General features: G+C 33.5%; 2 protein-coding genes across 2 annotated transcripts in view; both read right to left on the bottom strand.

Moving 5' to 3' along the window:
• The window catches only part of LOC132905674 (phosphatidylglycerophosphatase and protein-tyrosine phosphatase 1), a 137,771-nt gene that overhangs the window by 96,508 nt on the left and 24,368 nt on the right, over positions 1 to 16,895 (bottom strand). The window lies entirely within an intron of this gene.
• On the bottom strand, positions 1,302 to 11,367 carry LOC132905666 (zinc finger protein Elbow). The gene is made up of 2 exons (XM_060957208.1): positions 10,920 to 11,367; positions 1,302 to 5,685 (listed from the first exon to the last, which is right to left on the bottom strand). The coding sequence occupies exons 1-2, from the start codon at positions 10,980 to 10,982 to the stop codon at positions 4,264 to 4,266; spliced, it is 1,485 nt and encodes a 494-aa protein (XP_060813191.1). The 5' UTR covers positions 10,983 to 11,367; the 3' UTR covers positions 1,302 to 4,263.

The raw sequence follows: 16,895 nt of genomic DNA on the forward strand, positions 1-16,895 counted from the left end.
TTGTTCCAGTCGGTTATAAGTATACCTTCGTAGTCGAGTTTAGAAGCTCACGATAATACGCCGGAACGAGTCTGATCGTTCATGAATACATTATCCTTTCTAACGAGGTGAATAGGTGAAGTAGACGGAGTCACAGTAGTCTGTCCATAAATCACTCAAAGGACAGGCCCGAGCTGACAGGACGCAACGCATACGATGCCGCTTGAACACTCCCGCATCAGTTTCCATTTTTTTTCCCAGTACCCCAGCCGCAAGGAAGTGCTCTTTCATTCGACTGTAAAATTACCAACCGTCACACACTCTACCGTCTTACGACTTATCGCGATAGCGTTCTTTTCAACTTTGAAAATCCTACTAAATTTGTACGTAATAGCGACCATGACTATTACGCCTATTTTAGATTGCAGATAGAGGTACGTACTTACATCACTCGCTGCTGCTCACAAACATTTATTTTATTTAAAGTTGACGATGTGATCTACATTGATCATAAAATTTATAAATATTCAATGAGGAAAACTCTTTTTCTTTAGGTGTCTGTGGTGGCAAATTTACGTATAATATGTATTTCCTATATTTATATTAAATGTTATAATCATCAAAAGTTTAGGTCAAAGTTATTTAGAAGTTTGTTAATTTGCTAATAATCTATTTGACTTCTGTGCACGTGTATTTCGTAAGTATCAAGTATTTAAATATGATCAAATAATATTATCTATTTATACAGTTTGAAATTATATTGTAAAATGGTTATGATGAAAAAATTGATAAATGTGCAATCCCTGAGATTGATAACTCGAATTTTCTATAAAATTACATAGTAATTTTAAGTTTGGCGGCGGTGGAGAGTACGTATTCTATTTTCTACGATTTTTTTCATTGCTATTTTTCAACAATATCTATAGTGCTTGAAACGAAACAACTTCTGATCATAGGTATGCATAAGCAAGTTTTAAACACATTGTTGTTCGTAAATACTATTCAAGACACACGTAGCGTATTATGAACGTACAATGTGAAAAATACTAAAAAGACATATAATATCTTGAAATTTATTTTGAATTAGAAAAGAACGCGAAATTTCGAAAAACTATCTTCGTATATAGTACATTTAAAGTTTTAATAATCCAAAATCATTATTTATTTATACTATTAAAAATGTAAGAAATAAAAACAGCAGCCTATAACTATAGGTACATATAGTGGCTTAAATGAATATTCGAACTTCCTCTAAAACTGAATTTTTTTTGATTAGATAAATCTTCAACATGTGTTGGTTAAATTTTCATTACAAAACTAAATAAAATGCTAAATAAAAAGCTTGTAAAATGCGACTTTTACTTTCTTTCTTCGCGATTCTGATCAATTGCTATATTTCAAAATTTTTCTGCACGACATGTAGTAAATTAATCCTTCTAATTTTTAAGATAAAAGATCGAGGCGTTTTGTCTAATTTAAAAAAGTTACTCCGTTTTACAGGATGTACGAATAATCATGACAGCCATTCTATATTACTACCATTTTTGATATTACCATTTTTGTTCCTCGATTTTAGTATACGTGACACACTATTGTCAATTGTCGAACATATTTTATATAGTTAAATTAATTATATAGCCTTTTCCTTAAATACATGATCATCGTATCAAAACGAATTATATTAAACGGTCGTAACGTAAAATTATAACTGGAAGATATTCTGCCGTGGTATTAAAGTTCCAAACAAAAATATTTTAATGTTTTTCGATGAATAACATTTTTAAAAAGAACTATATCAGATAAGTGAAAAGTTATTATGCGTACATAAAATTTGTTTATATATAGAATATAATCATCCGCAGATAACTTATATACGCGTATAAAGTTAATTTTAAAAAGTATTGCATTGATTCGTACTATCTCTTTGAAACTGTAAACCGTATTTCGATTTTACAAGTTTCCTTATTATCAGGTAATTCAATTAAAGACAAAAGCATTTTTCCGTTAAGAAATAAGTTCTGATATATTTCACTTCAATAGGGTATCAAACAGCGTTACGTAATGCGGAATAACAATAATAATAGAATTAACAAGTCAACGTGGGGTTCGCTCCAAAAATGAGGGAAATAAAACGTACAAAATTTCGATTCAAATACACTATGTACTCTTAGTCAAATTTTCTCCACACATTCAAATTGTCATTGATCGTAATGATAAGAATTATGCAAGAATAATATTAATAATAATAATAATTGCTACATGTGTACACATCTATACTTACGTATATATGTATATTTGTATATATTTATACATACATACATTTACACTTATGTATACATGTATATGTATATACATATCTAATATAAGAGAAAATAAATCTATTCGTAACTTAAATTGTATATCTTGTAATACATTCGTTTTTCTTCGGTACATAAAGTCGTTATACAAGAATTCGTAACAGTACTAAATTATCGGTCAATCAATCACTAAAGCTTTGGTTACGCAAAAATATATACGCAATATTCGTCAGCTAGTCAAGGATTTGTCGAATTTACGTTCGCGCGTTCACTATCACTAAGCTCCATCGGTCCGGCGAAAAGTGCTTTACCTTTTCCTTTTTTAGATTCGCCGCGCCGTCTACGTACCTATGAACAAATGTACAATAGTTACAATAAAGATTGGTGATGAATATTAATCCATAAATACTACACATAAACTCGTTACGTTATTCGAATATTCATTCGAATGTTCGCAATAATGGAGGACATGGTACAATTGGAACATCGCGATCGACGAGAATTTACTGCGTCGTTTCAAGCTATGTATTTTCATAGGCTTGGAACTTAAAGCATGAAAAACGTGGTTTGCAAATTTACATTGGAATTCTGCGCCGATAAACGATCAACTTACTCGTTAACGTTACAAACGTTTATCCTTTATCATCATATTTTGTACTATTTTCAAAGTTACGCAACATTTCCAATCTATTCGATTTTAACATTCCAGGCTATTTGTGAGTAATTATGTTAGGTGGGTAAGTGTAGCGCGAAAAAAATACTGTCTCATCGACGTTAAGATTCACGAGGAAATATTCGATATTAAAAATAATCGCCTGTTGATAGTTGGAGTTACAGATCCGTGATCGCGTATGTATCGATAAATTCTAGAACCACGCATACACATATCTGTAGCGGAAGCGCAGCATATCTCACTCATGCACATGGTAGCTTTCTCACTCGGAAATCACAGTTGAACATTGGTTTTTCGACGTTACCCGTGGCACTCGTTTGTTTTATTTTTCGAAATTAAGTAGTTCACGTCAGGTGCAGCGAACGGGCCACCGTGTAGCCAAATATTTCAGTTCAGTATGTGACAGGAAATGATTTTCAATCGGAAATTACCATCGTACCGGAGAACAAAAATTCATCGACAGCGTAACATAGAAAAGGAAATCGTACAATAATAAAGAGCGTATGGTCGTATACACTCGCGCATACACATAAGTGTTCAAACGTCGTGTCGAAGACATATTGTTAACGATATAAAATACAAAACGAACGAACGTTGGAATATTTGAACCGTGATATAAACAAAATAATACTATACACGAACGTGATATTAAGATCAAGTACCGGGGTACATCGTAACACATCGTAATACATAACAGCCGGTTAAACGCGCGTCGACAGTTAATAATTATGCAGTAGCCTTAAGTGGTTCTTTCAGGCACACGTTATTTTCAGATTTGCTCCCCTTCACTACACGCTTCGTTATTCTTGCACAAGAATCACAGTTAAATGATTGGTACACTATAATACTTGCAATCTTCTTAGCACTTCCTACCGAAGACTCAACACGTGTGAAGGTACGACTCTTTGTCTCGATGATGACACCAATCCTTCAGCAAGCACGTTAAATAATTATTCGCAGCATCTTTTATTTTTCAGTCTAACTAATAAATTAAGATAACAAATTTAAGGATGAAGATAAGATAAGGAGGTAAGGGAACGAAAGAATAAGAAAAATATATAAAAAGAAAGGAAATTCTACGATACTAAAATGTTGACAAGAGTAAGCAACTGATTTATTTGTTTAACGTAATTGCGAGGTTACTTTAACGAGGTCAGCTCGCTTGGTCTGTATTTTTATTCCGTATCTTCGGTTTATTCGGTTTTTTTTTTACATATTTACGTATCAAACACTTCCCTATACTCGCACGAGGATCACAGATGAACGGTTGATATTCTTCGACGTCGTTGCTCGGCAAGGTCCGTGGTCAAGGACTCATTGAGGCAAGCCGGATGCAGCACCAAGGCGAGGAGCTCCGTACAGCGAGTATGGGGAGAAATACGGTGGTAATCCTGCAGGTGTGTGCGGATGTGGCGGTGGAAGCGGTAAACCCAACGACGATAGAGACGGCGGCAACAACGGTGAAGGTTTCCCGTAAGGGTGATAACGCGCGGTTGCGAGTGGACTCAAAGGTGGCGTGGGATAAGTCCTGGAGAACAAAGGATGTGTCGGTGGTAGTCCAACGGAAGGCGACAGCAGAGACAACGCGGCTGACGGATCCGTGACTCCGCTGCTATTCGACACGCTCGTGTGACTCCTCAGATGTTGCAACAATTCGTCCGACGTGGAAAATCTTTTGCCACAGTAAGCCGTATCGCCTGCTATCCAGTTGCACACGTACGGGAGTTGCGAGGCCGCTGCCAAAGCTGCCAGTTGTGCGTGTGCGTATGCGGCTACACCCAGCGCTCCGTAAGCCGTTGTACCGGGTTTGTGATCGCACTGAGCACACCCAGCAGGACAGGAACCAGCCGCGCTACTCGTACTGCTCGCCAACTTTCCATTCGCCACCACTGCACTCGCGGAACTGGCAAGCAGATGAGAGTTCAACTGACAACCAGTGCAATACGGATCCCTGCAAACGGGCATCAGAGCATCGGGACCGGAAGAACTCTTCAACCTTGCGTAACTCAGATAGGGATTACCGGCCACTAAGCTATTCTTTAGCGCCGCCTGCTGCTGAGACATCAAAGAACTGGCTGTCACATCGATGGGTAATTGTGGACTGTAACCTAAATAGCCAGAGCTCGACGAGGCTAAACTGACACCAGGTTTGAAAGTTCCCAACGGAAGATCCTTGATGGACGGATCCGTTATTGCTAGAACACCGGCTGGGCTATAAGGAGGTTTTGCTTGTAACGACGGACTGCTGACGACGGCCGGCTGAGAAGAACTCGACGAATCGAGTTGAGTCGATGAAAGATTCGTCATCGATGTTCTCGAGGCGGGTGACTCCCGAGCTGTATCCCCATTCGGCGTCGATGTTTTACGACCTTGCGGTGTCACCGCTCTGACTGACGAGGCGCTCTGATTGCTTGGGCATCGTTTGTTATTGCTACCAGGTGTCCTCGATCGGCCGGACGTCGAATGACTAGAGGCTGACCGTTGTTCGTCCGGGCTTGACGCTTTCTCGCGACCTAGACACGACTCGTAAGGCTTAAAGTTTGCCTTGGTTGATTCTGTGGATGTCGCCGCGATCGTCGGTGATGATTTTTCACGCAACGGATCCGCGGACTTGGACGATTTGTTGTTCGACCCTTTGTCCAACGAGCCCAGAAGAGATTTATTGGACGGCGTGTCAGCTCCTATTTGACTGCAAGTCTGTGCGAGGAGCGCGAGCGGACTCTTCTTCGCATCCAGCTGAAAGTACAGAAAGTTTATTAATATAATTATTAAATATATAAAAAATTACTGAATATATAATATAAACATATAGAATATAATTAACATAATTATTATATTTAATATAAAATTTAATTTATTATAATTATTGTAAAATGTAATTAATATAATTATCATATTTTATATGTTTATATTATAATAATCGGATAATTTTTATGTATCTTTTAAAAGTTACTGTCGTAGCACGATACATCGCTTTTCTAATTTTATTGATATTTTGTAAATATGTATATGCACGAACACATAGAATTTACACGTAACTATGCCATAATGTACTTTTAGCGTTATTTGCAACAAATATTTATGAAAACCATATATATTTTGAGTTTCATAAATATTGAATACGTTTAATACATTTGCACCGTTACTAAATTAAATGTTACGTCCGTAATTTAATTGTTTAAAGATAATTTAATATCACCGATATTTCGATCATTTTCTATTTATGTTATAACGTGTTCGCGTGAGGCTTTAGATTGAAAGGTGACCACGGACAATATGTTACGTTCATACGTGTAATCTTACGACTGATAAAAAGTAATGGCTGATGAGTACAATATCAAAAGTCAAGTAATCAAACTACCACATATCATATTATACTCTAACATAAGTCTTATAAAATTACTTATATCTGTAAGATGCACGTATTTTATTGTATATCGTTGTTATTTCATTGAGAATCTTCTTTATCGTTCTGAAACAACGTTATTTTTAAATTGAATTACAATCAGATATATACGAACATTTACTCTGTAAATATAGAAATATGTAGTTGTCACGACGTAATGATTCATCAAACGATCAAGCCAATCCAACATCAACCATCAAATTATTTATTGCCTTGTTTCTTGCTGTGGTTTCCGTCACGCGGTATCAATAAATGAATAACACTGAGATAAAAACGATCAATTTCTGAATCACGTAAATGCTAGCGACAATTAGGCGGTCATTACTTATTTCTCCACAATTCTCACGTATTTCGTGCTAAATAATATACATACAACGAAATGAACAATATACGCAAATAAGACATACATACATACGTATATAATGAATTTGTAATGTTAAGACATAACTCATATTACTTTTAAATATTACTCAGCTACAAGATAAATTTGTCGTCAAATATAAGATATTATGCTTTAATCTTCTTATATTCCGTTTGCAAGTATCGCGGAATAATCATTTTTAAGAAATTGTTATCCCTTATGAGATATTAAACTGCGGATTTTCATGCATTTAGGCAGGTAGAAAATTTTAAAGCGCACAATTGCACAGAATGCACATAGTACAAACAAAAAAAGAAAGAAAAAAAAATACAATACTTTGAGTACAGGTAGTGCTTTCGATAAAGCTTAATAAGCAAGACAACATTTTACCGTAGTTCTATGTTTTTAATTATACTCTTAAAATGAAATCGTGAATTTGCACGAAAATCTACAATCTAATCATTACTAATACTGATTGTGCATTTAGATATTTTTATGTTTATAAATATGTGTGCAGCATTCAATGCAATACGAAGATCACTAGAAAAAATTATTTATATGTTATATAAGTAAAAGCTACAGTGAAAGTATTTTTAAATACATTATTCTATGTATACTGTGAATCAATTTTTTTTAGCAATTCAGTTTATCCTTATATTAACATATATGTTACATCATTATTCTATACCATTAACGTTTATTATCTAAAAGCAAAATTCCTTTCTGAATACGCTTGAAAATGAAAATGTGACGTATACGTAATTTGAATTTTGCAATTGTCATATTAGTAATTGAGTAAAGGTCTGTAGATATTTTCGTAAAGGATTTAATTATCATTATTTAAATCGTTCAGTGTCAGTAAAAATGCCAAGCATCAATTATATATTATTATTGCATCGCTGAGAATTACGGCTGTTTCATCTACAGTGATCAAGTTGTTAAAACAGCAGAGAATTAAAATGGCTGTTTACTATAGGACCGTAGCCAATTAATAAGTAGTTCTCGACGTAGCGTAGACGCGATTAGTGGGAGAACGAGTGCGAGAATTTAATATTGGCGCCGGGTGAGTGTTCGCTTGGAAGTAGCCTAGGATGATGCAGTTGGTATAATTAGCGTATAGAGGAACAATATTTCTCGCGGTTGATACGTCCATCGAACAGATGTTCACCGTAATTAAAATGCAACGTTCATGCAACTAACCCATCGTTTGCGGTTGCTCCTGCTAATGGTGCGATGCCGACAGATATTAATGTCATGAATTGCAACAGACTATTACAGCATTACGGTTAAAGCTATATGTTAATTGCTCTGGTACAAGTTAACGGAACATCCGATAGTAATATTTTTATCGCCAACGTTAACTCATAAATCATATACAACCAAGCTATATAAAAATTTCCCTTTTACGTGGTCGTGTAAAAAAGAAGTGTACCTAATGTGTATTATTAAAGAAAACACATTCATCGTTGTTCGATGTTTCTGACACAAAAAGCTGTATACATAATCTTTTGCACCTGCCCAGACCTGTACCCATTTCGTTTCCTATACAAGTAAAACTTTGAAATTATTTGTAAATTTATCTGTGATACCGTCTTTATTAATTATGTCTCGGCCGTCTGTTACATGTTTCACATGTTTGTGACGTGTTATCTCACGTGTTCCAGATTTAGTAGCATATTTTCCAATAATCATAGTTATATTTTTAACAATTCTTTGGAACATGTAAGACGTAATACTGAAATGATCTTAGCTATTTAGTAAGAAATATAAACATTTTGAGCGTTATAGTCCACAAATTCTGGATCTTCCATAATCTATCCATTAGTATGAGAAGGTTAAATTATCTTTTTAAATATTTGTACACCTAAATTTTGTTCGTTTAGGTACATTGTAGTGTTTGTACGAAGCCGGCAGGATACCTATCAAATTTCTATACAAGACATTTTGGAAGATTCTTGGCTGTAAATTGCATCTTTGCGTTATATCTGCTCCCCATATTATAGTGTAATATATAATAATGTAATAAAATAACAATTAAAGATCAAACAATAATCGCCAAACTATAAAGTAACGGATCTATCGAAAACTTTTTACTTAAATCGCAACAAAATTCTGCGTTACCATATTAAGTTTAATAATACAGTATGTATATATTATACAAGTAAATGGTTTTATATTTCTTCCGAATGTTTATGAAGTCAGCCAATCACTTTTTAATGTTTCATTAGCGCCAACTATAAGCAGCTTGCGTTGCAGCTCGGTGACAAATGCAAGTAACGATGTATCTCATATAATCGGTAAGTCACTCAATAATGCAAAGATCATTTAATAAAGAAAATTTCAATTTTAAATATTATTATTCCACGTACTCCACCAGCGAAAGATTGCTAACAAAATTTTTCCAACGGAAATAAATCCAAATCTCTCCTATACACTTCTGTTTCGTTTCTTGTTTATAACACCGATAATTATTATACGTTTTTATATTCCTTAATTCTTTAAAATTATCATCCAGTTAGATTACTTTTTCTTTGATATAATTCAAAATACATAATTTGTATAAATACTTATTTATTTTTATATTTTTATTCGAAGAACACGAACAATCGATCGGTAGGTAATAGTTTCACAACAATAGAACGAAAAATACAGGAATTTAAGTTCCTCTTAACCTAGTTGCATTCGACGTTTCATTTCGTTTGATTCATTTCAACTTTGACATATAAAACGTAAAACACATCTTCCTTGTTCAGAAATATGTTACCGTATATACAGTGTGTTAGTGGTTACGAAAGTATGAAAATACAGAAAAATCATCTAGTTTTCAAAATTACTTTGTTAAATATCAACTTATTGGAACATAATTCCGATTAGAAAAAAACCTTCATAGAACATTAATCGGGTTCGTTTGTTACACTCACATTCTGTACCACCGATTATTCGCAGCATTGCAGAAAATTTCATAAAACCGCGGGACTTATTCAGGTAGCACCATAGAGCCAATTAGGTAAGTACTTGTTGCTTTTTACCCGTGATACCAATTGAAACATAATACGCATGCTCTTTATCATGCACTCGAGAGAATGCACGATGATGTCTATAACGAATCGTTTGTTTGAAAACTCGTTGAAATATTATTGCATGTTACCTGTCTGATGATTATAATAACATAAGTACAAAGTACAAAGTAAAAACATAAAGTACAAAGGCAGAAAAAATACCAAGGAAATTTAACAAATAATGTATTTGTAGAAACGATTTTAAACCGTCAGGGTTATGCTTAAAGGAACAAGTAAAAAAAACAAAAAAAAAAAAGGTTTATTACCATTAAGTGCGTACTTACGGACGGCGTAAGTAGTCAGGTTTATAACGTGCATAAAAAAAAATGTAGATGAAGGAAAAGGAATTGAGCTCCCGACCATATTTAGCACTTATACACACATATAACTACTACATGCTCTTTCATGTCTATCCTCGCAGCATTGTACATATTACCGAATCGTGTTTTGATTTACGATTGCTCGTAAATCAGAGAACGTTCAAGCAGAAACTTTGCCAGCACTCGCTGTCCTCAAAATAGTTTACAGGAGTTAAAGCGTAAGACGTGAAATACATTCCCGTCGCGATTAACGAGAAGCCAACAACTAGAATTAATGAACTGTCGAAACTATTGTCCTTCGTGGTATGTGTTCATTTTATATCAACTTAATCACAATAAGTTGATGGCTATTGTAACATTGTCACTGCTTCGCTAAATCGTTCAACGCAATCAGTTTTAGCGGTTTTTTATAACAGTTTAATTTGTGGGCAAAACATTTTAACGATTTAATCATATGCAATTTTCTTTTCCAGTATCTACATTTTGATCGCATACAACTTTCATAAAATTTCACATGGATTAAATAACTTTGGCATTCGTATATTATCTGCATATCTTTTGCACGTATGTTGACATGTTTAGACGAAAGTATGTCTAAAACAATGTAAAACTTTGGAGTAATTTCAAAACGGTTTAAAAAAAAGCAAAAACAAATTCAGGAGAAATTTATTAAATTTGTAATTTGTTTCGCGTAAAAAGTTACGTTGAAGTCCGATAAGGTATTTTCAACACGTTTATTTATGTCGTGGACACACTAAATCATCACTATATATAGTCGAGGCAAAGGAAAAATGGAGGAAAGAAATAAGGAACACGACACTAACCGTAGTAGGTAGAGGCGTAAGATATTCCGGACGGAGGTACTGATTTGCGCTGGAAGTCAGCATCTTAAACGATATTCGTCCTCTTTCTGTTCACAACTATTCTCCTTGTAACAGATACCACTGTGATCACTCGCGACAGTCCGCGGAGGACTGACGAACGAAAGTTCGACCACACCGCGGAAACTGGTAACACTGCTGTACGTCGTTCTCTTCCTTACATCTGTCGAGGCAAAAAAACGAAAGTGTACGTAAATGAAGCCATTTGGCTTCTAATACGCTTCATTCCAACGTAAACACAACTTTCTTTCGACGTATGAGAAACACAATACACAGTGATATGGCGAGGAACGAAATAAAAAAAGACACACGTTACACGGTACGGCACACAAGATATAACATTAACTTACTACCGCCGGCTTCGAATCGCGACTGAGTCGCATCGCTTACTGTTCCCTCGACCGAGCCTCCCCGTCCCCCCACCAGCGCTCTCTATCGATGACCGTTCAGCTGACTTACCCCGCCACACTATGCTCCCCCGGGGAAGCTTACCCCTTCGCCGCTCTGTCGGTACATCCTAGTTTCCCCCACCATATATCTTGCCAGATTTTCTAGCGATGAAAGTAACACTCTCTCATGAAAAAAACCTCATTCCGATCAATTTTTCGATATTCATATCGATATCTATCCCATTTAATGCCATCTACGACACGTTTCAATTTGTCCTGTTTTATCGATCAATTAGGAAATGAAAATCTCAGGTTACTTCTATCTTTATTTTATATTACATAACATTAACATTTCAATCTCAATTGTAACCATTTGGAAAGTAGTGTTTTAATGTTACTGCATGGTATCAAAAATAGATCTGACCTTATTTAAAGCAGAGTATTATCAGTAATACCATACTTAATGAATCGTGTATATGTAATTATGATTATATAATACAAACATTTAACAAATGAAATAATAGTAATACTCATTAGGCGTTTAATAAACTAAAGTGTTAGAATATTCAAAAGTAACACTAAAACTGTACAGAATAATTTTGCTTTCTTAATTGAAACATTTTTTGTGTTTATTTCTTTCCCATAAAGGTATTCTTTTAGCGATAATTATTTGTTTTCTTTGTATATAACTTTCTCAAGTTGTGAGGTAGCTTATAAATTTAGTTATAAATATGTTTATATGTAATTGTTGTATTTCCAAAATTTGTTAAAGCGTTAGCATTGATAATTTATGTTATTTTTAAAATTAGATAACGTGTTTAAGCAAATATTTAATTATATTTAATTTAAATTAATATATTTCTAGCAGGTCTACATAATACCTATTACATTTTTTACATATTACATTAGCTATATCGACTGTGTTATAGATGTTTATTATACCTAGTAAGTATTTCATTAATAACTTAAAACTTTATTGCAATTTCTAGATATGTATTGTGTATGAATAGGTATGAAGTACAAAACACATTCGTGTTTGCAACTTTTAAAAAGATTCCTTTTCTTGAATCCAAAATAAAATATTATTAAATGTAACTATGATTAACTAGCTGTATTTATTTACAAGTTTCACAATAATTGGCGTATTATCAACTATTTTATTAATAATATGAGAGAAAATAGCATTTTGTTATCGTTTAACAATTTTATGTAAAGCTTATAATGGGTCTTACTTAAAACGGTATTAAATTATTCCTTAAATTTATAATTACCTTTTCCTCTGTAGTACACTGTTTGTATAGATAACAAATATGCTTATTATACCTAATTACTGTATATTTATCAAAAAGTGTACTTATTGTAAAGCTGTACACGATGAAATTAAGAAGCTATCCTATTTATCTTTCTGGAAATTACTATATTAATTGTGGTATAGATAATAACTATTAGGTTTTCCGAAAAATTTCTTTCGTTTTATGAGGAAATAATAGACGCACAACGTGTTTGTTTTGTTTTATATTATTTTGTCGAATTACATACAATCCGTTTTGTTCTGTTGAGATAAACACCGCGACATTTTACAGATTTGGTTTCACGCTTGTATGAAAGTGCACCGTTGTAGAAAACACGTTTACGAAAGAAAGATACTTTTCGGACAACCTAATACTCCTATGCTTCAAAGATCCAATTACGCTACAACAATAGTCATCATTTCCATTTTGATGATTATATTCTTAATATGCATAACCTTAAAATTGTTCAATTGAAACACGAAATTCGTCAATTGAAACGCAGATGAAATATGGAACTGCTATAAAATTCATTATTAGATTGAACTCGCAGCCATCGCTAGTCAAAGGATCGTAGGTTTCCCCACCCTAGTGAGAGGTATCGGTACGACAGCGACAAAGACAGAGCGAATAGGAAGAACGGCGCAACCAACCAATACGAACGAAAGAGACGAAGGTGACGTGGAGTTGGCGGTAGCGGCGGTGGTGGCGATGGTGGTGATGGTGGCGGCGGCAGCGGTGGCGTTCGCGACACGGTGGTCGTTGTCGGTTCGCGCTGTGCCGACACTTTTGCTGGGTGCAAGCGACCCGACCAACGACGTGTCAACTTGCGCAGGTGCCCCCACGACTTCGACGTCGACCTACCCCGCCGCCACCTCCATTCTCCTCGACTCTCTTCCACTCTCTTCCCACCTCTTTTTACTAGTACCTTTCTCCCGCAAACGTTTTAACACTAACGAAATCTATATTTTCGTCTGTTATCACCTCACTTACGAACGGCTGTATACATATATACCTTAAAATCAATGTAAGCTTATACCGATGTCGAGAATTTTCAATTCATTAAGTATTAAATAGTTTACAAAGTACATCTTCGTACGAATCAAATATTTTTAGGTGCATAGTTTTTACGAGCAGCTCTTACCCGCTTAACAGATTTTTTGTTAGGAATAATGCAATTTATGCGCAAATTGAAAATATTCCCATGTTCCACATTGGGTGATAATGAATAGACTTGTAACCTTCCATAAGAGTTTATAAGAGATCCTCTTTAAATTTCGATTGCTCTTTCCTATTGAAATTTCTTCTTTCATTTTTTTTTTTAATTGATATTTGAAAAAATCTCAGAATGGATACATACTGGAATTGATATACAAATTAGTGCAGTGTTTATCATTTTAACGATTTCATGACTTTATTAAATTTTAATATTAACCTTTTTTAATATTTCAATTTCGATTCAACAGATATATGAAAATATTATAAATTATTTTCATTGAAATTTCTTTTTTACAGTCTAATGCGAATATATGTAATTGTATATTAAATATTTTTGCGTAGCAATTTTTGCAACATAAAGCTATTGTTAGGAAAACTTAACTGAAGATATTATGAAATACGTCATAGCCTAATGCATATACAACATACAGTAACTGATCGAATTCCTTGTTCTATAAACGCGATTATTTTCGCGATTCCCTTCACACAAGTGAATAATAGATGCTATTAATACATATAAAGTATCACGATATACTATATCATACTATGTAGTTGGGAAATTAACAGTACTAATCCGATTGTTTTGTTATGATCGTTCTCTTACTTGAAGTTTAAATAGGTCCTAAAACTTGTAGAATAGTATATATGGGATAATTAGTTGAATTTTAAGGTTTTACTAAAGTTTTATGTAAAAAGCACGAGAACTAACAGGTTACTAAAATTTCTGTTCTTCACATATTATCTTTCTGTAATAAATCATAAAATATACAATTAAGGTGCAACGCACGCGTGCGAGCTCTCCATAAATATTTGTTGCCTTGCCTTATCTTGCGTTTTATTTTCGACGTATTTACGTATTATAAAACACTCATATATGTATATAAATGCAGTGATATGAAAGAGATTATTTTGTTACGTTCTGAACCGATCTTTTAAAAATTGCAATAAACATACAAGAAGTTAATTATTATCTCCTAGCAAAATATTAAATGTAATTTATATAACTTAAAACATTTTAGAAACAACAAAATTACCATTTTACATACATCAAAATTGTACATAAAACAGTACATAGTTAAAATTTTTGTTAATACCTATACATTTTTGTAATGGAGTGCGACTGATCATTAATATAGAGTAATCTAATATTAATTTATTTTATTTTAGTTACTTATAATGAAAGTCACTACGACACGTAATAGTTTTACTTTCTTCTGTTTACATAAGGATAGGTATTATACCATGCGTTAGCTGTGATAACTGGATTGTTTTTCACGTGATTTATTGCCATTGTTTTACAGGATTCAGTTAATTTGAACGAAACACCGAGCAAATAATTTGTCAGATTTATGATTATTTTGAAGTATTCCAAAAGTTTATATTAAAAAGCACTTTGCAAATCCGAGCGGTTTACAATCTTTGATTTCGAGTTTAATAAATAAAATCTATAATGTTTTCAAACATTATAAAAAGTAAAAATAGATATAACTGGAAATACAGTGACAGATCGAGATAGGTTTCGTTTCTTACGTTTAGGAGAATACACATTTCCTTTGGAAAAATACGGAATATCTAGAAAGACAGCTCTAAAATTTAATTTTTGGTACAAGGATATGGTACATACTGGCACATACATACTGGTACATACTATTGGTATGAATTATGAAAAGTTTTTCGCTTGCTAGCCACGGGAATAAATAGCAGCACTTAATAGTTTAATAGCTAAGTGATTTTGAGTGTCCATTACAAAGGAAGACGAGGGACAGCTGGTCAAACAATATATTTTACAAGTTCGGCGTAGTCCTAATCATCAAGATGCCGATTTTATGGCTTTATGACCATTATATGGCCATTATAAAAAACAATTTCCTTTTACAATCTTTCTTTCAACACGAAGGTTTTGAATGATTGCCGCTATTTGTGGTGAAAGTAAGTAATAAAATCCAAAATCTTGAATGTTACACTACCTGCAGAAAGTAGGAATGTTTCAAAATATTCTAACTAAAATATTCTGTTCGTTGCGTATATATGTTTCTTTCTGCACATTATTTAACAGTTTATGCTTGCTCATAACTTTTATTTTTGACAACAGTGATATAGTTTATTTCCCCCATTACGGAATTTTCTTATGTTACGTCAAAACATTTTCTTATAATTATTGTATTGTATGCGTTGCGAAAGACGGGAAAGGCATTAACTTCCTAATTTCTCTTTTATCTTATTATCAGTGAAGGTAATGACATGTAAATCAGTTATATTAAAGTATATTTTTAAACATTTCATTCAGGTGCCTTTTAATAGTAATATTCAAATTAAAATTTATTGAATTGTTTATAAGCAACAATAACTTCTTTTCATCATATATATGTTTATTCGAATATCAGTGGGTAAAAACAAAAATAATACTGTTTGAAAGTTATTAACATACGTATCTCATGTACGTGGAAGACTGATTCTGGAATAAATTTATGGCAAATATGTTTTAAATGCATACGGAACACCAGGTCGAATGCATATTGTAGCGATTAATGAATTTGGCTGAAATAGATTGAGGTGGTAATGGCACTGGTATATATGTTCACGGACGTGGATGGGTTCGTGCTGCATCGAAATGCATATCAATTGTTTCATGGAAATTCGAGTGTTACTTCCCTTCATTACTATTCACAGAATTATATGATTGTACCGCACGTACATGTGCAATGCAGACAAGTTGATTTACATAATTCGTATCGATCACGAAATTGTGCGTTATTAGGTGAGTTAATTTGATCTGTCTTTCAAATGTGATTTTCGTACAAATTTTTATAGATACTAACATTCGTAATAAAGCCGTAAAGTAGAAAAATAGATAAAAGAGAAATATATAATTGTACATTATACAAATACATATACCACGCGAGTGTCTTTTAAAAATATGTACATTCATATATATATATATATATATTTTTAAGTATCTACGATTATCTATACTACAATTTAAGTACCTTTGACTTTTTGTATAACTCGTTTCCTTTTTTTAT

This window comes from Bombus pascuorum, chromosome 3, assembly GCF_905332965.1.
Source record: "Bombus pascuorum chromosome 3, iyBomPasc1.1, whole genome shotgun sequence".
Lineage (NCBI taxonomy): Eukaryota > Metazoa > Arthropoda > Insecta > Hymenoptera > Apidae > Bombus > Bombus pascuorum.